Source organism: Doryrhamphus excisus, linkage group LG1 (genome assembly GCF_037039965.1).
Source record: "Doryrhamphus excisus strain RoL-2023G ecotype Guam linkage group LG1, RoL_Dexc_Guam_v1.1, whole genome shotgun sequence".
Classification (NCBI taxonomy): Eukaryota; Metazoa; Chordata; class Actinopteri; order Syngnathiformes; family Syngnathidae; genus Doryrhamphus; species Doryrhamphus excisus.
In genome coordinates, this window is record NC_136357.1 from 9,364,257 (window position 1) to 9,387,840 (window position 23,584).

Consider the following 23,584-nt stretch of genomic DNA (forward strand, 5'->3'; position numbering starts at 1 on the left):
TCAATCGGGGATCTCAAATGAAGATGAGCCGTAGAAGTTACAGCGTCTGTAAGTCCTTAAGTCAGGCATGTTAAAGGCTACGACCTCACCCCTCGTTTACAGGGGTATCCTCTTACAAAGCTGCTTTCTAGATGACCACTATATTGCAAACATACACAGATCTTCTTGTCAAACACATCTTTAAAAGAAACAAACTGTTTGGGACTCTCCATTTGAAGTTGCGGGGGTGTGCTCGTTCTTAGATTGGCATTGCATAAACACAAGTCGCTTCAAACAAACAAAACGTGACAGAATAAAAAAAAGAACAGGGTCATCAAAGGCCATAACAATACAACACTTTTATTGTGAATATATTATATTTGCACAATAGTCAACACCATGTTATAAACATTTTTTCCACCTTTCTCTTCTCTTTTATACAGTAAATAGTGTACAAATGTATACAAAATGTATTCAGGCTATAGTCCACAAAAGAGTAAATAATGTACAGTATTAAAGCACAATCAGATATCATTGGAGGGGACACAAACATGCCTCAACATAGACATGGACCCCCTTAGGGTTAAAACACATTTCAACACTTTGATAAACAGGCATCACCTGCACACGCAGCACCGGCAGATCAACATCAAGGCAAGTTGGAGAGAAGACAACTGTTCCACCTCACAAGGAGGCATGCTTGTTGTGATGTTTAATGATGAGGTAAGGCAATGCGAGATGATTTAAACACCTTCATTGTTCTCTCCAGCAGGCCATGATGCTCACCACGGGGCGATCAAACAACAACAAACAAAAGCTCATCCCGGGAACTTTGCAGCGTTTTGTGGACACCGACACCTCAGCATCTGCTTCACAGCGCTTTTATTTTGTTAGAGCAACAACAATGAGGGTAAAAAAGAAGCAGGAGCACAGAGAAACAAGGAACAGTCATGGTTGATATTAAGCTCAAGTCATTTTGGCTCCTGAGTCTGGTGAAATAAACAGAAATAAAGGGAGTACAACGGAGGTAACAGCATTCCTCATATTTTCTTATTTTTAGGGCCCCGATGTGTTCTCATGAGAACTTAGTGGAACCCCTAAAAATCTAGCAATATGTCCATGATGTTCGAACTGTATTATTTTTCTGCATCACCGAGCATCACAAATGCATCTGTTGAGGTAACTGATCTGAAAATGATCTGTTTCACTCCAGTGGCAGTGCTATGGGTACTGATCAATATGGCATGCTTTTATCCACCATAGCTACATCTGTTGGATCTGGTGAGTCACTCCAGCATAATAAAATAAAATATAAAAAGCAGAATCTCTCTGTTCGGCTAAACAAAAGCAAAAGAAAATAGTGGAGCATTTACTTTAGTGTTTGTCCACCAGTTTCCGGTTCATGGACAACGATGGAAGACGGCATAAATTTTTCCATTGACGATGCACCGTGGCAATACACTCCAAAACGTAGTATCTTTTCGACATATCGTTGCAACAGAACCATAAAATATACCTTGTAAAGATATTTTACAAGGATTGGCTATGTAGATTTTGAAAGTGTTTGTCCAAGGTGAAATGGAAATTCTATGGTTGGAATTGTTACCTTTATTGAGGTATCGTGAAACATATCTTGGATAACGTTTGGACTTATTTGATTAATGATTTAATCCTGGATATTAAAAAAAAGGACACAAAAACAGCTTGGTTTCATTGAGTAGCCCTGGCATTAACTGGAATTGCATCCTGTAAAATGATTTGCAGTGGAAGTCATTATTGGAAGTCACACAATTTCTGCTATACCAATAATATGGACTACCTACAAAAACTTTAGAAGTCCAATAAGAATCGTTGCCTCTCGTGTCCCCCACATCACATGCATTATTTAGTGTGGCGAGCACCTGGAACACCTTCTGTTTGGCTTCTAACATGCATACATTGAATCGAAAATGCAGACTAAGAATATTTGTTGTGTTGTGATATGTGTTTTTGTGCTTATTTATGACCCTCTCGCCTTGTGCTTTTCTTACTTGGCACTACACACCCTTCCAAAATACTAATTTCGAAACATGTATAAAATCCTACTAAATTCTCATGAGAATTGTTTTATGGGCCAGCAGCAAATTCGACCTATGGGCTACCTGCTCTATACTGCTATATTGCAGTAAATATCAGCACAGACACACCGTTAGACTGTTTTGCCCCTTTTCCACTTCACAGTGCCACCTCAGTTTCACTCAATTTTGTCAGTGTTCAACTTCAAAATAGTCCTTCCTTAGTTGTCAAACATTGCATCCATCGGATTCGGACACAACAACGAGTTGTTCAACTTTATTAAAGAGAACACTGACGGCAACAAGACCGACCTTTGCAGCAAATAGGAGAATGCAGAGTGCGACACTGCAGCTTTCAGAGCTAAGGCACAGCAACGGGATAAGCTAATGTTAGCATGTGTGCGTATTTGGGACATTTCAATTCATCTATCCATGCAGCTAAGATGAATCAGTTTGACTGGTCAGTGCCCAGAACTGGTTTGTCAACCCGGAACCCAAACTACTACAACAGTACCTGATTTTTCCTGGTGGAAAAGCGTCAATTGCGAGTGTAGGCACTGCGTATTGGAAAAGCGGGCATATGAGCTATGATGGAGGCACTGGAAATTCAATGCATCAAATGAAGGACACACAATGCAATCAGACCAAACAACATGGATGCTCTCTGGCCACGTGTAACTGTCATTGCTTCTCCATTTCACACCCATATCTGAGATTTAACTCGTTCTGCGTTCAGTGTGACTGCATGGAGCTTTGGTGTCAGAGTCACGGTATTATCTTTTGCTCTTTATAGAGCACATGCGGCTACGATACAACACTTAGCTAGTAGCAAAATGCCTGTTGATTGTTGAGTACAAAAGGAGCAGGTACAGTACATTGTTAAAACACAAACAAAAGGGGAGGGTACTCGTCATAGTTGCACTGGTTGCTGCAATCAATCATCACAGCAATTATGCTTCACATGTAATGAACAGAATAAGCAACAAATCAACAATTACACAAATCAACGCTGTCAGTGAACATACAGTCTTTGAGTGATTTTCCATTGGCTTAGTGGATTTAAATGTCCACTAAGTAAATCTGCAAAAGAAATGAGGCAGAATTAAAGGGTTTGGTTAGCGCTTACTCTTGCGGTTTGCAGGAGATTATGGGATACAGCTTAAAAGCATCTGAGCAGAGTAATAATGCCATTTAAAAATGAAAAGCATAAAATAACCAAGAAACCTTTGGCATCGGGAAATGAAGACAGCAATACTGCGTTGAGAACAAAATAACCACATTGCAAATCTTCTCCATACCGTCCCCGATGGTGTCCACCGATGGCCTCTTCTTGTGAGATAACACCATCACTTTACGTGAGCGCTTTCATGACCACTTTTCCTCGTCATGCTCAGTGTCTTTTTGCTGTGTGTTCGTGTTTGTAGGTGTCACGAGCTTTGTAAAGGTGTGCTGAGCCACAGCAACAGCAGTTGGAGGGTGAGAACGGCCCAAAGACTTGGGTTTAGGGAGGTCCCGCTGCCACAATCAGAATCGTCTTCCTGTGGGACAAATAATTTGTTTAGTAGTACACGTACAGTATACTCTTAAATCATTTGTATGCTCTCTAGTGGCTGTGAGCAGAATTAGGAAAATTGGGACGATCTAATTGGACACTCAATTGCCCTGCACAATATTTTCCTCATGAAAAGCAGTAGATTATTAAGTTACTCATTGCTGGAGTTCACAACTGTCTGTAGAAGCCCTGTAGGGCAGTTTTGGTGTTTACCTTAGTACACTTTTTTTTTTTTTTTTTTTTTAGTTTTTTTTTTAGTTCATATTTTTCATTAAGAGTTAAGGATTCTAATTGGCATTTTATTTCATTTGTGTCTAAGATGGCTTATTGTCTATCATTATGTCTACTATATTGGGTAATACACGTGTAGAGGTGACTATACGGGTGTTATTCCATGTCTGAAGTCATAAAAAGGTTTTCTTAGCTCCTATTCCGAAACTATTCCATTATATTAACATTGAATATAAACAATGGATGAGTCTACTTTTGTAATTGTCATTTTGTGTGGGAATTTACCTGTTTGAAATGATAAATGATGTACGTTAATGGTTATACTAAATCATTATTTACCTTCTTATCATTTCCATTTCAATGCCATTACAATCAGTTATAATTTGATAATATTTTAATAATGATATCTATTATTTCCTCTTTTGTCACACCAGTGAGGGACATGGAGCTGGGATTCCTGTTTATAGTGTCATTCACTTTCTCCACTGACAAGGAATTTGGGATCCTTTTTTTGCAGATTTCCAGACAGGTCCAATATTTACAAAGAGAAAGTATAATCAGTCTCCCTGAGATTTTTCTCTAAAACTTAATCATCACAGAAATGTAGGGGTCATTAAGAACTCAGATCTGAATTTTAACAGACATTTTTTTTATCAATAACATCATCTTTTTCCCACCCAAAAAAAAATTGCCAAAATCAAGGGAATCATATCTAAGCCAGATTTAGAAAGACTAATCTATGCTTTTATCTCCAGCAGGCTAAACTGTTGTAACGGCCTTCTCGCTGGGCTTTCTAAATGAGCTGTAAACCATCTGCAATACATCCAGAATGCTGCTGCTTGAGTCCGGACTAGACCATCTTAGTCCAGTACTGACTTCCTCTCTCTTGGAGAATAGACATTAAAACAGCTTTGCTTGTATATAAGTCCTTTCATGGTCTTACTCAAAAGTACATCTCTGCCATGTTCGAGCCACATAAACCATCTTGGGCACTGAGCAGCTCAGGGAGTGGTCTCCTGTGGCCGCCCAGTGTCAGGACTAAACATGGTGAGGCTGCAATTCCATTTTATCCTGCCAAAATCTGGAACAGTCTTTCAGAAGATGTGCGATAATCCTTTGGCAATGGTCAAATCCAGGCTAAAAACACTTTTACTCAACTGTACATTTGAAAACTGAAAGTATTTTAACTGCACTTTTATTTTTTTTATTTTTGTTTTATGGAATTATTTATAGAATTTTATTTAATGATTTTAGAATGATTTTATCATTTTCTGTGATTTTAGCTTTATTTCTTTATAGTAATTTGAATTACATTGTGTACGCATGGTGCTCTATAAATGTCTTGTCTTGCCTTGCCATGATTGATCAACTTTGCTTAAATGTGTTCTATATTGTTTATAATCATGTTCTACGTTGTTTGTTCTGCAAAAGCGGATGGTAAATTCCCAAGAATTACATTAATTGTTCATCCTCACAAGTAAACAAATATGGCGGTATACAGTATGAGACAGAGGATGTTTACAGTGATTATTGCGAAGACTTGAGCAATGTATCAATAGTTTTTGAGGATGAAGAAACATCTGGAGATTAACTCGACAATTTGCAGAACAAGGAATTAAGCAGACTTTAGTCGAACAACCGACAATGAAACACAACAAAGCAGGCACATATAACAGGGAAGCTGTAAATGTGCAGACGATTCAGCAAACGCTATAACAAGCAATACATGCTGACGTTGACAAACAATTCTTCCAAACCAACGACAGGCTTGTGAAAGTTGTCCCACCGTCATCTGTCAGCAACAAGCCATAATCTTTGTTTTCGCCATCCACACAAATACGCTGAAAACTGAGTTTTTTAAAATCTTCACCCTGGCTGGAGTTGTCAATTAGACTCAGGACAAAAACCTCTGTGTGTGTCTTTGATTTTATCTTTAACATATACGTATATTTTTAAGCGGGGGTTATCTTTGCCTTGTCTTATATTTGTGAAGGTTTTTTTCAATGTCCTACAAGCATACTGTACACCTGCCTGCAACTCTCAAATGGACTGTTTTGAGTGTGTGTGTGTGTGTGTGTGTGCAAGAGTGTTGGGAGTATTCAGGAAGCTCTCACATGCCAGCAGCAGGCCTGAAAGAGCTTTGGAACTGCTTGGACTCAAAAGGCAGGAAATCCATGCAGCACTTCCTCTGTTTACTTTAATAACACAATCTGTCGTCTTATGAAGACCTGCACTAAACGTAATGGCAGAGATGGCAAGACGAGAAAAGGCCACTTCCTACTTCCTGTTAGCTGGTATATACGCTCCCTGAACATAAACACAAACGCACATGAAGAAGTGTCGTGATCTAAGAAGCTTCTACTAGACAATGAAAGGCAGAGTTCACAGAGATACGAGAGACATTTTTTATCCTAAATATTTAGACAGCTTCTAAATGGTGGTGTGGTAATGAACAATATTTTATACGCCTTTGCTCCTTTGAGTTTCTGATTTATTACAATTTGCACAACACATGAACTGAATCACCTCTCTTTTTTTTTTAGAGGAATCCACATAATGAATTGAATGGTAACGGGTGTGACCAATGCAAATGAAATATTGCTTCCTCAAATTACGTCATACAGAAAGCTCTTAATATTGCTGTTGTTTTAGGTGGGGAAGTGTGATGCTGCTATGCAAAATCTATTCAATAGTTAGGGGTATTATTCATTGAAATTAGTATTAATTTTGGAGTAGATAGAGTGGTCAGTCAATACAGTCGATAGACACCTGGATAGCTAGATAAATTGATAAATGCAATAATTCAATATGTATACATATTTATTATTATTCTAATTATTTGTTATATTTAATTTAATTACTTTCTGAGAACAGTACATTTCACCAGTGAGTATTTGAGGTTGATTCACGTTGCTTTCTGATTCTGCAGGGAAACATAATTATGAGTACATTTGTGTGTTACAATGATATAAAATCTGGAACTTAAAGCAGAAAACTACTTTGATACAGTCTATGCTGGGAGGCTACTTCATAAGCGGTATAGGCACACTAACCCAATAAAACCCATCAGCAGAAAAAAGAAGAGGGGTGTGTGCCTCAGAGTGAATCCTTTGCTGATTGGACACAGGGGCTCATCCTACCATGACGGACAAGAGATGCAGCCAGTGGGAGGCAGAAGCAAAGAAAATGAGATGGAGAGCATGCAAAATAATGAAACATAATAATGAGGACACAATAGAGGACTATATGAAATGTCAGACCAAAAACCAACACAGAATAAAATCTGATGCTTGTGAAGAATTACAGATATTGTAAATTAATCTTATACTGTGTGGTTGTCTTACATTTTCATTGTTGTCGAAGCACACATCTGGTCCTTTGCGGTATCTTGGATTCTGGGCCAGTTCACATGGATCTGGACCCTCAGCTGAACATTCATTTTCAGGAGAACTAAAGCAACAAGACAGTCTAACAAAGCAGTGATAAACTAGAATGGCACTCAGTAACACGTAAACCTCCACCAAGGCGCAACTATCCACAAAAATACCTTTTGTGAAATTGTACATATTCCATGAACGCTGTCAAAGACATTGTTTTATGCTACCAAGGAAAAACTGAGAGATGAGATTAAATGCAATCAAAGAAAAGTCTCAATAATCCCGACAGAAACTCAACAGTCCTAAACAGGACAAATTGTCCGCCTGTGTTAAACCTTGCACGGCCCATTACCTTATTAGCAACTAATGGCCCCGTCAGTAACCACATGGCCAACTCCAGTGATGACACCTTTACTGTTAAACCAGCAAGAAGCCACATTCAAGCCACATCTGCCAAACATATATTCTGACTAAAACATTTGAACACACACACACACACACAAGTGCAGCTCCTGCTTTAACCTGAATTCCACTGTATGTTGGTACGCAGGCCAAAGACAAAGAAATCCAATCTGGTAGTAATGTGAGACCATCTTTCATACGCAGTGCATCTGGTTTACTGTTCACCCGTGAACATTCTGAGGGGACCTGCTGGAAAGTGCTTAGGCGTGTGTCCTTGGATTCGGACTTTAAAGCTCTCTTGTCATGGGGTGATGGATGGAAGTGCTCGGGAGTAAAAAAAATAAAATAAAATAACAGGACTTGTTACTACTTAAGTGAAAGGATACAGGGTTGTTCAGCCTGTCGTAGCGGCCTGGGGTCACACGACAAACACGTTGCTTTGGCATCGGTGATTAGGAACACCAGGTTGGTGTTGGGCAGCTTCTCTGCACGATACATCCTGTCAGGCAGTGGTAGACCCACACGTTAGTAGGAACTCATATAACAAGAAAAATACTAGTTAAACAGCTTTCTATCTTCCATTTATCTATCCATCTACGTACAAATAGTCATTTCCCCAATGATCTAAATACCTACCTACCCATAAACTCATCTACATACCTATTAACGTATGCAGTGATCATATCGATAATTGTATGATTGATAATGTATGCAATCTATCTACACACCTATATCTAAATACAGAGCAATATACCCATGTACATATCTATCTAGCCGTTTAACCCTCAATCCATCCTATCTATCACCAGTCAGGGAAGAGTGTATTATTTTTCAGAACATTCATTATTAATTGCATCGTAAAATTGAATCCTCTTCAAGTTAGCCAAAACCATACTCTCCCTACTTTTCTACCAATTCCAGTGATTTACTACTTGAACTCCAATGTAATATAAGTAGTTCCATTTGATACATACTGAATGGGTCCGCTCAGGTGTGCATGTGGCCTCTTAAACCCTTGCTTCTCTTATTGGACTTTTTATGGTCGCCATGAGGCTTTGTGTGTGTGCAGTCGTTAACATTGGGAACCAGACATGCGGGACCCATAACATTCAGTAATTACAGCCATATTTAACCCCCAAATTGACACAAAAGGAGGTTAGACCAAAGTAAATGTGCAGTGGCCCGTGAATTGTGGCGAATTTGAAGAAAAGCCAGTGGCTGAGGGAACTAAAACAGATAAAAATGCGCTTGTGCCTCTTCCTGCAGTTCTTATCATTGACAGATCAAGGTCAAAATGTGTCAGATTGAAACTTGTAAGAGAACCTTTCTGAAAAGAGTCCGTGCAGGAAAGTAACACTATTCTTAACCTATCCCCGTGGATCATTAAAGAGAAGGATGTGTAGGAAGGATATCTGAGGAGGGGCGGCAGGGCATCTTTATAGTGTCATACATTCACACTTGGATGGGGAAGTTGATAGTTTGTGGACCTCGTAAAAATGAACATACATAGACCATACTCGGATGAATGAACAGATATACCTTGAACAGTTTCCACAGTCGAGGACTCCTGAGTAGGATCTTTCATCGTTGTCAAAGAAATACTGCGTTTGCTCTGTGATGCAGCTTTCTTTAAACATGGCATCTGGGATATCCTCGTCAGTTGACTCCGCTGGAAGGTTTGCACAAGTGTTTGAAGTAAAACTTGAGTTTCCACTTCAAAATAGTATTATAACAAAGTGTGACAACCAGATGGCTGTTGGCTAGGGTGAGGAGAGACATTTTATTCGACAGGAGACTGAGAGCAGCAAGAAAATGGGCAGTTGCTGCATTGTGGAGACTGTGGAGTACAATCCTCCACCCATTTTGTAACTGTTCAGCATGCATGGAACCCAGGTACCAAAATAGTACCTGTTTTTTCCAATAAAAATGTGACAATTACCAGTAGAGCCATGGCTAGCCTGAGTTGGCACTGTGGACTGGAAAAAGGCCATACATTAATGAACAAGTGGCCAAATATGACTTTATTGCTCACCTGCCTCTAGAAGGTTGGGGAACATGAGGCTATAGAAGAGCTGCTGGAGTATGGACCTACAGAAGAGGACATTAAAAAGACAATAATTATGTTATTATAGTTTGAGATACACAGAAAAAAGCATATCAGTGCACCTTTCAGTACACCTATGAGAGTATTTATTGATTTCATCTGAACTATGAAATCATCTACACTATAGACACACAGACATGTATTTTAATATACCTGCCATTTGGCAAAACCGAGCAAAATTGACCCATGGCCTGTTTTGGATACCAAACAAAGACCCTTATTTGGTACCCTCAAAATGTTTGTTTCTTTCTGCTTTTTCCCTGATTACGGGGTTGCCATAGCAGATATTTTTTGATCCGCATACTGATTTTTGGCTTGAGCCCTTTGAATTCCGCATGCCCTTCCTGATGAATACCGATGGTGCTTACTAATTTCGTAGACCAGGTGCGCCTATGCCACAGCAACGGGGTGTGAGCAGCGCTGTGAGCAGTCGAGCGCGGCGCAGTCGAGCGCGGCGCAGTCGAGCGCGGCGCAGTCGAGCGCGGCGCAGTCGAGCGCGGCGCAGTCGAGCGCGGCGCAGTCGAGCGCGGCGCAGTCGAGCGCGGCGCAGTCGAGCGCGCCGCAGTCGAGCGCGCCGCAGTAGAGCGCGCCGCAGTCGAGCGCGGCGCCGTGCACCCACGCCTTCATCCCTCGCACTACCGCAAGTGCACAGTTACATTAAACACAGCATCACGCTAATCGGCGCAGTCCGGTCTACCAAATTGGTGGTGCACTCTGCGTGGGCTGCACCACACACCTCCACCCTGCCTTTGCGTTCATAAAACTAACAACACAGAACATAATTACAATTACAATTGTTTATATTTAGCAAAAATGATCAATTATGTCAGTGACCCCTTAAAGGGTCATAAAATTGTGTATCTATAGAACACACACAAAGCCAAAACACCAAAGAAATTAGCATCCACACACTCACCAAGCAGCACTGGATGCCCACCAGCCAATACTAAGCAAGTCTGCTATGGTTGGCTGCAGAAGAAAAGACATATGTCAGACATGGAACAGACATAAGAACCCCCCTTCCCCGAAATGAATGAAAATTCAATGAGCAGCAACTAACCACACAGACAGAGCGAGGTCCTGCTGCAGCCTTGCTGTCCTTCTCCGGATCACAAACAGACTGATAGTCATAGGTCTTGTTGAAGGAGTAAAGAGAGGTGTTGACCAAGTTGATCATCAGCACGGGGTCCACCTCACCAAAGAACTGACCTATCTGAACACAAAAAAGGAGACTTCAAAAGCTGTCCTGCCTTGTACTGTCTTTGCTACTCCATCATCAGTTCATGAGTAACTTGCATCAGCTTTCTTGGCCAATTTGTATGATCAGACATACTCAGAGAATTTGTTTAAGCAAGCAGCTCTCCACAGAACTATTGCTTATGCAATGGAGTGTGTAGCAATGTCCTTGTCTGCAATGTCAAATGCTATGAAACATGATTATGTTCCTGGAATGGTCGCAGCCAAGTTATTATTTTTTTTCTGGCGACCTCGTTAATCGCGGTGTGAGACTGTTACTACCAACAACACAGACTATAACCCAGTTTCAATTCTTATGAATCACTGCCCCATATTTTTATTTTTAAGTCATAAAAGTACACAGAAAGAAACCAAAAAATATCTCATCTCAACTTACATAGTAGGTATAGAGAAAAACAACTAGAAATGAAATCCTACATCCCTAGTAATCATATAACAAGTCACACTGTGCATGCTCTTTTTTCCTACATTGAATCCTACAAATGGCACGTGAAAACAGGCAAATGCTTTTTTTGATTGACATTCATGGACATTCCCAAGACCACTAACATTAGACCTTGGGGACCTGGAGCAGTCTGCAATCAGTACATCAGTTTGAAAGGCTTACTGTACACCCACAAGAGACTCACTTTAATAAAGCATCCCTGACTGACAGAACAATCTTTGATCCTAATGTTAGGCTTGAGTAGAAACATGGATGGACCGCTGTCCTACAGGAGTTTGGAAAAGAGCTTAGAACAAGCAGGCCATAGTTGTAATTTAGCCGCAAGTCCTTCAGTTGACCTTTATCGGAGACTGATTCATTTCCCACGAGAGGCAATGGTCTACTTGCAAAGTTTTTGATTTCACCTTTTTATCTCTTTGGCTACAGATCTTTTTCTCTGTGAAATCAACTAATGTCTTTACAGAAAGAAGCCCTAAACATGTTTTCCTATCTGGAAATTAAGGAATATAAATGTATCCGTTAAATAGTATAAATATACAGTATGTTATATACCAAAAATAATATAAAGTTGCTAATCATTTACATGATTAAAACCTGAAATATATACACTGTCTGTCGAATTATTTATTTGTGCCTTGAAACAAATCAAATATTCAACTTCTAATATATATTTTTTTTTCCCAAGTGACTTGATCTATTTGATTTTGTATGAGCTAAAGAATATTTAATGAGCAACTCACCAGGCTAATATAATCATCCTGATTGGACATGAGGAGAAACCCACCATCATCCAAGATCACACAGTCGACATGCTGAAGCGAAACCAAAAAAAAAAATTATATATGCATAAAAACAATATAAGGTAGCATTAAATGCATTCTATAAGGCTACTAATCATATTGCTGTACCTTGTCATTCCTCATACAGCCACAGATCTCATCTTTGCACTAAAAGGAGAACACAATATGTAATAAGACTACATTAGAAGGAACTGCTCATGTCTAAAAGTAAAACTGTAAAAATACTAGTCTGTGAACCATAACTTACATTCTCTTTAAGTGTGGCGTTCATGAAACTGTTCATCCAGTATGTGACATTGAGTCTCACTCCTACCACTACAAACCAGACCAGAAGCAAATTAATCACTTTACATTGTCATGTTGTTTTTACATTTAGTTTTAGCAAATCTGTCCATCTATCCATCCATCCATCCATCCATCTATCCATCAATCTATTAGAGCATGACAAATACATGTATTGACCTTTTGTCGCAAGCGGCCAATCAATGTGGTATTACTGACCTGCAGGCTTAAGTGTGACTTCATCGACAGTGAGTTCCACGGCTTTGCTGACAAGAATACCTGACTCTGACACAATCTCCCGGCCTTCTGCGGCAACTGAGGAAAAACATACAAGGGAACTGTAACCGTAATCATGGCACATTTGGTCTAAAAACCCTTGTTAAAACTCTCAAAGCTGGCAGCATTTCAGAACCATTGCGGTCGATTGTTGGGACATTCCAAACATTTTTAGCTGCTTGCAATTTATGTTGAGCTGACTGGATGGAGCCTGTGAAGCCAGCCCATGTGTTAATCCAGTCAAGTGTTATCCCAACTCATTGTTTGCCTCCCCTGATGTCTGTTTGAGAGATTAGTGAAGATAAGCAAGAGAGGAAGCACACAGTCCAGGAGTGAGGGTAAGGATGAGTGCTGACAGACATACTGTAAGCAGGGAAAAGAAGAAGGATAAAGAGTGTGATGTCATCAACATACAAGTGCAGTCTTTGCCAAGGAGGCTTGGGATGACATCCAAAGGCAGGGAGCAAGGTAGGCTCAATGCCAGACCACACTGATGAGACTCATGCAACAAAGTGCAAACACAGGCATACACATACAGTATTAAGTTCTTACTGTTAAAAGATGGAGCGGTGAAAATGTACATCTCGTTGTCCAGAGCTCTCTTATAGAAGCTGGACTCGTATGTCTCGGGGTTCTCAATCCACTCTTCACCAGAACTAGAAATAATAGCACAGTTGCAATAATTAATGCAGTACATAACAAAAAGTTAATAGTACAGTGAAAAAAAATTGTGGGAGACGGGATATCGCTCAAAAGTCAAGTCAGTGAGCATTGAAAGCACAGGTTTCAAACACATGGATCATGTCATTTTACGTGGCCTGTGAAAGCCTGGAAATAATGTATGTCAATAAATCTTAATCTGTCATGAGCGAAGAAAATACTCATGACAAGCTTGTCAACGCACTGGAAATTGCAGATGGTCATGACTTCATTAGTCTGAATCACGATGTCATCTTACAAATAACGCAAAAGTCATCACACAGCAACTTAACATTCAAAAGGTGGCTGGAAAATTTACAATACAAGTACCAGTACATGTTTTAAATGAAATAAAAAAACAAATATTGTAATGTTATTCCATAATGTTAAACGCATGTAATCAGAGCAAAGCATTTATTTGGAGGACATGCGGTATTGAAAATGCGTGGATGGATGGATGGATGGCACTACAATGCTGCCTCTGTCCACCAGAGGGAGTCAGAGGAGCACAGAGGGAGGCTGACAGCATTGCAGCAACTGTAAAGGAGGGTTGAAAGTTTACGAAAAAAAAGTAGCAGCTTCTGCAGCTGAAATTACGGTATGTTATGTTGGCTTGTTTGGCAGATTATTCATTCATTTATCACACATTTACATGTTTGAAACCCAAGACTAAACTAACAAAAAGAAACTTGAATCAAATGTGGGTGCTGGATCTGTGGATTTATCCATATCCTGCATGGACCCAATCCTGCACTTTTAAGAAAATAACTCAACAAAGCAGACAAGAAAAGCAGCCAACCTAAAAATATCACAGTCCATTTCAATTTTCACAGCACACAGTTGCATGCCGAGATAATTGGCCAAAGCTTGTGTAGTAGTTTTGCAGTGCCAGAGAGTTGAAGAGGAGAAAGTTGAGCGGGTACCTTCTTGGGAAGACTCTTGTGATCCCTCCATCTGTGGCTACAAATCTGGCGACTGTCCCGTTCCTGACAGGATGGAAAAACATGGTCAAGTATTGCGCTGACAAATAGTAAATCTGTGAGTCGCAGTTGGGGAAAAGACACTCTCGACTTTCACAGGACGAATTCTTTGACAATATACAAAGGACCTTTGGAGACTGCTAACTGCTTATCCCGTACAGGTCCACAGGCGAACTGGTGCATATCCCCACTGACTTTAGGGTTCACTACAGGACACTTCCAAAGAGGTGCTAATATAACAATATGTGCATTTCATGAAGTAATCCATACAGTAGAAACACCTCTAAGTATAATGTATTTTTCCATTTCCATCACTTTAATTCTATTATTACCTGAAATGTAGCATTTTCGACATGTTTGTGGTGTATGTTGCGGCAGGATTGCCCCCTCCTTTTGAATTTCTGCATGGGTTTGCATATGTGCCAAGAACTTATGCAGGAATAAGAACCTCAATTTGGACAAAACTTCTCTAGTGCAAACCTGATATAGTATTTAACATTTTGCATGCATTCCTTAACCATCAGTGGGTTTACCATGGTAGGAAACAGTATGGGATATGGAACATTTCTACACATCTTTTGGAAGAGTCATTCAATCAGCAATAAGCATATTTTGCTTTGTCGACCACTAATTTTGTGAGTAAATTGTGCACGGCCTGAGTGTCAGCTTTGTAATCGTGTGTGTAGGACAGAGATTTTCACTTCAAAAATAAAGCAGCATGATTACATCTTTGAGTCATAGAAAGTTTGGCACTCACACTTTCTGCTCTTTCCACAAGTCAACCAGCTCAGCTGTCAGACCGGCATCCAAGATTAGTCGACTCACAAGGGACACATTACCTATGATTAAAGACAGATCTTGTCTACATATCATGCACATCATTTCTTCACCATAGTAATACTAACAGGGAGAGTGTGCTCATGACAACAATGGCAGTCTAATGCCAGGGAAGTGAACTAAATTAGCCTTATGGCTGTCAAGAAGAAGAAGAGTGATGAGAAGTAAAGGGAAGAAGAAAGAGTTATGGAGGTTAAAGTTGAACAAATTAATGTCATTTATATGTCGGACTGATTCATATTAGGACAGTTTCCTTATTTAGTGGAACCTCGGTTTTCGTCATTAATCCATCCCAAAAGGTCAGACAAAAACCAAAATATGAAAACCGTTGTATATTTAACATAAAGAAAACAAAGCAAAATTAAAATCAACTTTATCTTTATTGAAGACTAGCAAACACAGAGATGGGGGTGAAAGGAATGGAATAGCCATGCGGATGCCATGTCACTTGAGTCCATTACAAACTTAACTTTAGAGGAGACCTACTATGCTTACTTTCGGGCCTTTACATCGGAAAATCCCAGGTAAATCCTTAAGACACCGACTGACTTACATTTATTCAAAGAGTGTCAAGGAGAGCCAAAAATCAACCAGGTCGGAGCTGGCGAGCTTTCAGCGCACCTTCAGCGCACTATTGTGTCACAAAATTTTCACTGTGCCAAGATGAAAATGTGGACACCTCCCTATGGTGCACTGCCACGCCCATCTACGCTCAGCTCATCCTACCAGATTACCAAAGTGGCTGTGCACAGTGGTGCGCTGGATAAAATTACCACTACACGGGGTGCACCACGTTCCGCCACACTGTGCCACCTTGTGGTGCAGCACAAAAGAGAGCCCTGAGTCACAAATGCATGTACTATTATGCTTTGTTGGGGCATTGTTTTGCCATAAAATAATGGAGACAGTGTAAGAAAAAAAAACAAGACATATTTTAATCAACTATCTTAATCAAAAACTGAATCCTTGGAAAATTGGGGCATGCAAAAACCGAGGTTTCACTGTATAAACATTTAAACCATTGTGTCAAACAGATTATCATGCTGTTGCTATTTACTCTTGTTTGGTGGTGTGTTGGCAGTTTTACAATTTATTCATTTAACGGTCAGGAGCTCCTGTGGCGTGTGGAAGAACCGCACATTGCTCTGGGATGGCAGATTTCCCTTAGGTCAGGGGTGTCAAACTCGATCTAGCATAGAAAATTGATGGATGGGACAGTCTGTGAGATATATAACCTAGAAGTGTTTGCATCTGTGGAATGGGCAGCATTTCCTCGCAAGTAGTTAAAGTGATCACTTCTTATGCCTTTTAAAGTGTTTTTTGTACAGACTGGGTGGAATAGATAAAGTGTTGTTGTTTTTAGTCATGTAAAGTTAAATTATTGACTTTTGGTGTGAATCTGGCACCCTTATTAACATTGATTGTGAATTTTGTGCTAGGTACATTGTGTATTTAAAATGAAAATGGCAGAGTGGTTTATACTGGAAGAATTGGTGGACCAACTCAATGCTATTCTCCAAACAGTTTTGTGGGCCGGTTTAAATTGCATTGAGGGGCCAAATTTGGCCCCCCAGACCTGAGTTTGACACTCCTCACTTAGGTACACAGCCACTGGAGTAGCTGAAGAACATAGACACAAACATGCGAACACATGCACACGCAAGGCATTGTCATCTGCATCATGATTGCTCCTTGAGAGTTATATTTGCTAAGCACCACCTTTTATAATAAAAATGTATCTAAACATTAATCCACTATCTTCTTGGGGGGATGGGGCGCCCTCCCTCATATACTAGTAGGGAAAACACCGGATGGCATTCTAGGAGTTGTCATGCATCCACACTGAGTTGGGCTGACATTAGCATCTGCAGAGACCAGGATTAATATAGCGATTTTCCTGAGATCATTCAAATGTTTGTTTTTTGATTCCTAGTATCATGAAAAAACAGTTTACACCAACATTTTTAGAATGACTTTTCAGAACGAAACATATTTAAAAAAAAATTGATAAAAAGCTCATACGTATCATTAAAACAAATGTGAAAAAATTCTGATCTTTCATCCAAGAAGAGCTATGGTTAACACCCTCATTTAGACATCTTAAAATCATCGTAATTGAGAATTCCTAGGAACTGTAGAGGAATCGGAACCCGGATTATTAAAATTCAAATGATGCCCAACCCTCATTAGGACCATTGGCAGGCCACTCCAAATCTTAGGGGTTCTCTGAAAAAAAAAAGTGCTGTGTCATCTTGGAGTTTTGCCAGTTTTACATGTACTTGCTTTCTTGTCATGTACTGACAAGAAGCATTGTTTTAACAGAGAAATAATCAATACACAACTTTATGCACTTTTTGTTTTATGCATACACTGTAAAGCGTTCTCAACTGCTCTTTAAGACACAAAACTATTCAAAGGCAGTTGTAGGACAAGACCTGAGTGTGACCTTGGCTTCAAATGGATCAGGAATAGCTGTATCCATTAGCAGGGGATAATGGCGGTAAGCTATACCAGGGGTGAGATCCATTAGAAGATGACCAATCAAACACTATGAGTCACTGTGCAGAATGACAACGTAAGGCTTCTAGGAAGCTAAGTCGATCAGCCTGATGTCACCCTGCTCAGACCTGACTAATCAAATTAGCAGAGTCATGATCTGCCTTTCAGACGCTGACCACTGGGGAAGATTGGGGACGTCACCACGCATGCATACACACACACACACACACACACACACACATACAGTACATACACACATGTCTCCAGTGTTATAATGATACAAACACACAGCAGTGCTCCACAATGTACATTGATAAAGGCAACATCAGGTGGAAACACTATTATTTGCTAATATGTTGGGTTTAAAAACAAAACAAAGTGATGCATGACTCACATGCATCTGGAGTGTTCCTATCAATGTACTGGTTGAATTCAAGGAGAAACTGGGTGTTGTTGAGTGACAACTTCAGCTCTTTGCAGTACTCCCTGAAGAAACAGCAACCGTCAGTTTCACTCTCAGCACCATGTTTGCTCCGGCATGCTCAACAAGACTCTTAAAGGTGAAAAAAAAATATCTCCACTCACCGTGGAGCGATGAAGGTGTAACCAAATTCATCAAAGTTCTCCAGCTGGATGGTTTCCATCACTTTGGAAAACACACATATAAAAATGCAAATGGGTGATGGAAATGTTGCCACCTTTCACAATGAGGTTATGAAACCTTTGAAGTCATAAAGTTTGAGTAAACTTTAGGGGTTCTACTATATTTTCATGAAAATACGGAATTGCATTAGATATGACTAAATATGCATGAATATGACAACCAGTCCCATACACATTGACATGGACACATGAAATATTGCACAGATATGAAGTGCTAGGTAAAGACAAAGGGGTGATGGGTGGAAGCTCACAAAGACTGAAATACTTGCCTGTTTGCCCTGTGACCCCCATGAAGAAAGAGAGGAGGAGAAGAAAGTGAAAAAGATGTAGTCGTGATACCTGGGATAATAGCCTCATATAAAATACAATATCAGAGGAGAACTAGCATGTCATAAAAAGAAAATCTCTCTCAGATCAGATCTATGCTTAAAATCTTATAAATGGCAAGACAGGCGTCGATGATCATCATTCACTACCACTCTCTTAAAGTGAAGACGTTTTGGACTTTTAGAGTGTACTTAGCGGCGTGGTGCTGTCTGCAAAAGCCATCACTGAGCGCCCACTTTGAACATTGTCATGGAAATGTGGTGCAAGGATGAAACGACGTCCTTCATGTAAAAATATGATGGGCAGATTCATTGCCTGTTTCTTTATGGGCTGCAATGCACCATGTCGCTCATATACAGTATATATAGCACCCCCGTTCTATGCATGCATGTTTATCCAGCATGAAGACAATCTCTTATGCGTCAGTAGGGAGAAAACAGAGATGTGTTGATGTATTGGTGGTCTGGCTGTGGAATGAAACTTTAGACTGCCGCACACCAAATTTTCAAGTCCTTGCCTCGCTCTCTGTAGCAAAGCGTCACCGTGAGTTTTTCGGTCTTTAACAACCCTGTAAACGTTGACAGACTCTTTATGGCAGGGAGGTAGTGACACAAAGGCCAAATCACTCAGTCAAAATCTCATCTATTGGGATAACGGTGCCATTAGCCAGCAGTACTTTGTGGAGACACATCAAAGTGATGAAAATTCACCAAAGACAGATGTTTTTTAAGCTGAAGTCGTGTTTTTCTACCACTAATAATACCCTGTGAGGCATCTTTAAGCTTTTTCAAAGAAGAGTAATTCATCGCGCCATCAGCAACAGAATTTTAAACGTAACAATCACACACTTTTTGAACGGCATAAATGTATTCAAGCAGGAAAAGGAACATCACAATGCAAAAGAATGACACAGAAAAGTAAGTACTTGCCCCAAGTTGATGCTGTATATGTCCAGCAAAGAAGACAGAGAAGAACATGCCTCAAAGTCAGAATACCAAGACACAAATCACAACATATAGCAACTAGATTTGTGTGTTTATAATCATCAGTGTAATTTTTAAGCACCAATTAGCTTATTAGTGGAAAATTCTACAAAGAGAAACCAGAACTGAAAAGAAAATGGTGAAAAGTAGTAGTAGAATTTCCCCCAAATTGTGTACTTGAAAAACAATGCTAAAATGTAAAATATATGTTGTACATAAAACATTGACTTATGATATTAAAAGCATTCTAGTATTTATATTATAGTTTTGGGATTTTTTTGTGCAGAGAGACAACTTTTTTCTCCCCAAATTCTCTTGTTGTTATTAAATAAAATTAATAAAATAAAATTGCAATCTACTCGCAGGTAATTCTCCAATAAATACAATTCTAAAAAAAACCCCAAAAAACATTGATATATACAGAAAAATCTAAGAATGCACTTCAATGAAACCAATCCAATCCTACAAGCTATGTAAACTCTGTGTTATAGTTGACAAACAAATTAGTGTAATATCTCATGAGAAAGAACAATGAACAAGCTGCAAAAATGACCTTTGGGCTGCATTGTTCTCACACTGCAGTGCATAGCTTTCATTTTATGCAGCCATTTTTGTCAATTTACGGAAAGTGTTCAAAATCAGAGCTCTGTCCTACAGTCTGTCTGAGAATCCCTTACATTTCTGTCTGTATTTTGCCAGACTGTCCCGTACTTGTGTGCAGGGTGGAAAATGGGACATTACGTCTCAGGGACAGCTTTTTGCCAGCCTGTACAGGCACACAAGCATGCACTCACAAAATGTGCAAAGTGCAAAATGTTGCAAAACCAACAAAATGGTACACGGTAAAACTGTTGCATGTTTTGAGTAAACACTTCGCTAAAATGTCACTTAATACATTAATTCGAAAATATCAGGAGGTCTCATAAGACATGATGAAATATCCCATTTGCAGAAAATCTGTCTTGCGAGAAGCCAATCAAATCATGAACTATGGCATTGCTGCTATGAATGATAATATAATAATACGGAAGTAGCCGTGTGCAAGGCATCATTGCAACAACACATGTGGGTCGCACACTATAAACCTTGTAATTCAACCAACCTCTGAGTTCTCAGCGTCTGCGAATGATGTGTGGCTGTTTGTTCTGTTGTTGAATGTTCCCGAGACCAAAAAATGGTTAGTGGGGACAGCTGTAGTAAATCTACATTTGATCAAATTTACTTAGAATTGTAAGCTCAAAACACATACTTCGGACTTGTCTGCACCCTTAATCATAGAGCGGTTGTATTTACACTCATTGTATTTGGCTGAACGCACTTTACAAGGACCAGCCATCACTGCTGCTAACAAACCTCATACATAACAGATCTGTGTTAACAACTTGCTCGCTATATTCAGTGAGTAGAGTTTTGCAGTAAAAGTGAAAATCAGGAAGTGTCAGTTGTTCTAAATCTCATGTGCGCATCTCAGATTGTACATAAGTATCGCCGTGCATTGCCAGTCTGAAAGAAGGCAGACCTTGTACTCCTTGTCACCTGGCAACATGACAGACAAAATTAATTGCCTGTGAGGAAATACATGTAACAAAGGCCAATTCCGCAACTGCATTTAAGGAAATTTTTATGACATATTATTATTTATTATTAGGGATGCTATGATCAGGGTTTAATGCTGATAAAATTGGCCAATACCGATCACATAGATGAAGTGTAAATGTACTATTGGCTATTGTGGCACAATACACATTTCAAAACACACCTGCTTTGGTTTGTGACAATACATATAACAAAGTTTGTTTGTCTTGTCGTATTTCTTCATTGCACTGTTCTTAAAATGAATGTTAAAACCTCGTCTTGTCTTGTTTATGTGGACCTAACCTTGTGCATGGTTTCATCTTGCGAGTTGACACCCCTAGTAGTAATATCATTTTTTTCCATTTTGACATAGAAACATAAGGAGTGATATTTTACTCTGTGTTAAAAAGCAAATACAAAATTCAAAATACAAGTTTAAACAGGGCGTTAAATTAAATTATTTTGAAAGAACATTACTGATTTTGATTTAATTTTGATATAAGATGGCCTTAGTACAAGGTACATCACACGTGCAGTCGCTTCATAGTACATTAACAAGCATGTTCATAATTTGTACTTGTGCGGTACAAACTGGTAACGCATGAAAAGCTGAACATAGGGAGGTGAAAGAGGGTCAGAACAAAAAGTGTGGCAGAAGAATACAAGTTAGGGAGGATCAAAAGAAGCACAGCACACTTGGGTTGGGTCACTGACAAGAAGATCCTGTGCTTCAGCATGCATGGGAGTGCATGGCCACTGACCACTAGGTTACACTACAAAAGAAAAGCACAATGGGGATGCGCTTGATGCGAGCTAAGGAGTGGCTGCGTTTCCAGCTGGGAAGCAACAGTAGTGACCCAAGTAGGGCCATTAAAAGACAAATAAAAGAGCTGTTTACTTCATGATAGACTGTGTGGTACTCACACATTGCTTGTTTGATGTCATCACCCAGTTTGGCTTGAATGAAGTGTTCGCTGTATTTGGGCAGAACAAGGGCCAGGCTGCAGAAAAGATCATCAAAGTCAATAGTCATAATAATAATAATGTGTGTGAAATTTCCAATAAACAAAAAGGGTTTTTTTTCTATTGAGCTAGTAACTAGCAAGCTGTTCATATAGATTAGAGCCAATTTGTGACCTTTTACAACATTTATATGTCTTTAGTCAGCAGCTTCAAACAGACAACTTGTTTTGTTTTAAGGAGCAGGATATGTGCCTGGAGTTTTTTGGTGCTTTTATACATATTTTATTCACAGATATGGCACTTCCTTTTAATGTGAAATGGCCACAAAAACACATGATATTACAGTGTGTGAGTGGATAACTGTTTGTAAATAGTGCAAGGAAATCCTGGCATCAAACACTATACAGTAGTGACCCCTTGTGGCTGAAGTAGCATCATCGGTCCTCAAGAGACCTGAACAGAACATAAAACATCTACTTTTGGTGACTCACCTGTAATCAGTTCCATTGACGGGTGCCCATGTGTAGGTTCTGATTCCTCGATCAATGTATCTCTACAAGAGGTAACATCCGTGATTGGACAAGCAATTGCCATTTAGCTTTTGCTTAGTAATTAAATTACTCATATTAAAAAAAAAATAAAAATCTCTCACCTCATCCTGAGTTTTCACCAGTGTCTGAATGGTGCGTTCGCCCGTCTCACCATCAATCATCATTCTCCGAATCTGCAAGGTGAGACCGATACTATTTGATTTACTGTACCTGTACAAAGGTTCTGTACCACTACTTAAGAACTACCTCATAAACATGACACATATTTATGTATTTACAACTACCTCTACTTTAATGTCGTTCTCCAGCTCAGCATCCAGAAAGTCCAACGTCACAGGCTCCTGGAATTTAGGATTCTATAGAGATATGATTATAATTTGGTCATTAAAATCATAAATATCATCACTTGTGTGACAAAAAAAATGTCCGCTTTTCAGCAAAATCTACTATAAAAATATTACATGGTCTTTTTTTTCTTAGCTAGGCAGTATTTTAAAAGTACACCAGACTTAAATATCTATACATCCATCTAATTTCTATACCGGGGCGAGGCACACCCTGGACTGATTGCCAGCCAATCGAAGGGCTGGTTTATCTGTTCCTGAATGCCACCACTGCACCTGGTTTACACCCTCGGTACGTACTGTATGTTCATGAAGATAGTTTAAGACAATGACACACCAATATTCTTGCTGCTGTAGTATTGGTCAGTGGTCTCAAGCCAACAGACCCTGCTTTTCACTTACAA

At 39.6% G+C, this 23,584-nt stretch overlaps 1 protein-coding gene across 6 annotated transcripts in view; it reads right to left on the minus strand.

The window, feature by feature from the left end:
* Positions 1-257: 257 nt before the first annotated feature.
* Positions 258-23,584, minus strand: part of LOC131130920 (voltage-dependent calcium channel subunit alpha-2/delta-1) — a 76,580-nt gene continuing 53,253 nt past the window's right edge. Inside the window, exons 20-40 of one of the 6 annotated variants that reach the window (XM_058075074.2) lie at positions 23,121-23,177; positions 22,938-23,009; positions 22,777-22,838; positions 22,247-22,323; positions 18,360-18,420; positions 18,169-18,260; positions 15,196-15,277; positions 14,382-14,444; positions 13,312-13,415; positions 12,703-12,798; positions 12,449-12,516; positions 12,310-12,348; positions 12,142-12,213; positions 10,760-10,912; positions 10,616-10,668; positions 9,628-9,683; positions 9,135-9,264; positions 7,982-8,094; positions 7,161-7,243; positions 6,870-6,952; positions 258-3,571 (exon numbers count right to left, since the gene is read on the minus strand). In XM_058075074.2, the coding sequence (XP_057931057.2) occupies positions 3,535-3,571; positions 6,870-6,952; positions 7,161-7,243; positions 7,982-8,094; positions 9,135-9,264; positions 9,628-9,683; positions 10,616-10,668; positions 10,760-10,912; positions 12,142-12,213; positions 12,310-12,348; positions 12,449-12,516; positions 12,703-12,798; positions 13,312-13,415; positions 14,382-14,444; positions 15,196-15,277; positions 18,169-18,260; positions 18,360-18,420; positions 22,247-22,323; positions 22,777-22,838; positions 22,938-23,009; positions 23,121-23,177 (1,653 nt within the window). In that variant the 3' untranslated portion in view covers positions 258-3,534. Of the gene's footprint in view, positions 3,572-6,869; positions 6,953-7,160; positions 7,244-7,981; positions 8,095-9,134; positions 9,265-9,627; positions 9,684-10,615; positions 10,669-10,759; positions 10,913-12,141; positions 12,214-12,309; positions 12,349-12,448; positions 12,517-12,702; positions 12,799-13,311; positions 13,416-14,381; positions 14,445-15,195; positions 15,278-18,168; positions 18,261-18,359; positions 18,421-18,706; positions 19,706-22,246; positions 22,324-22,776; positions 22,839-22,937; positions 23,010-23,120; positions 23,193-23,584 lie in introns of those variants that run through there. The other 5 variants (XM_058075076.2, XM_058075075.2, XM_058075078.2 and 2 more) reach the window with 5 other exon arrangements.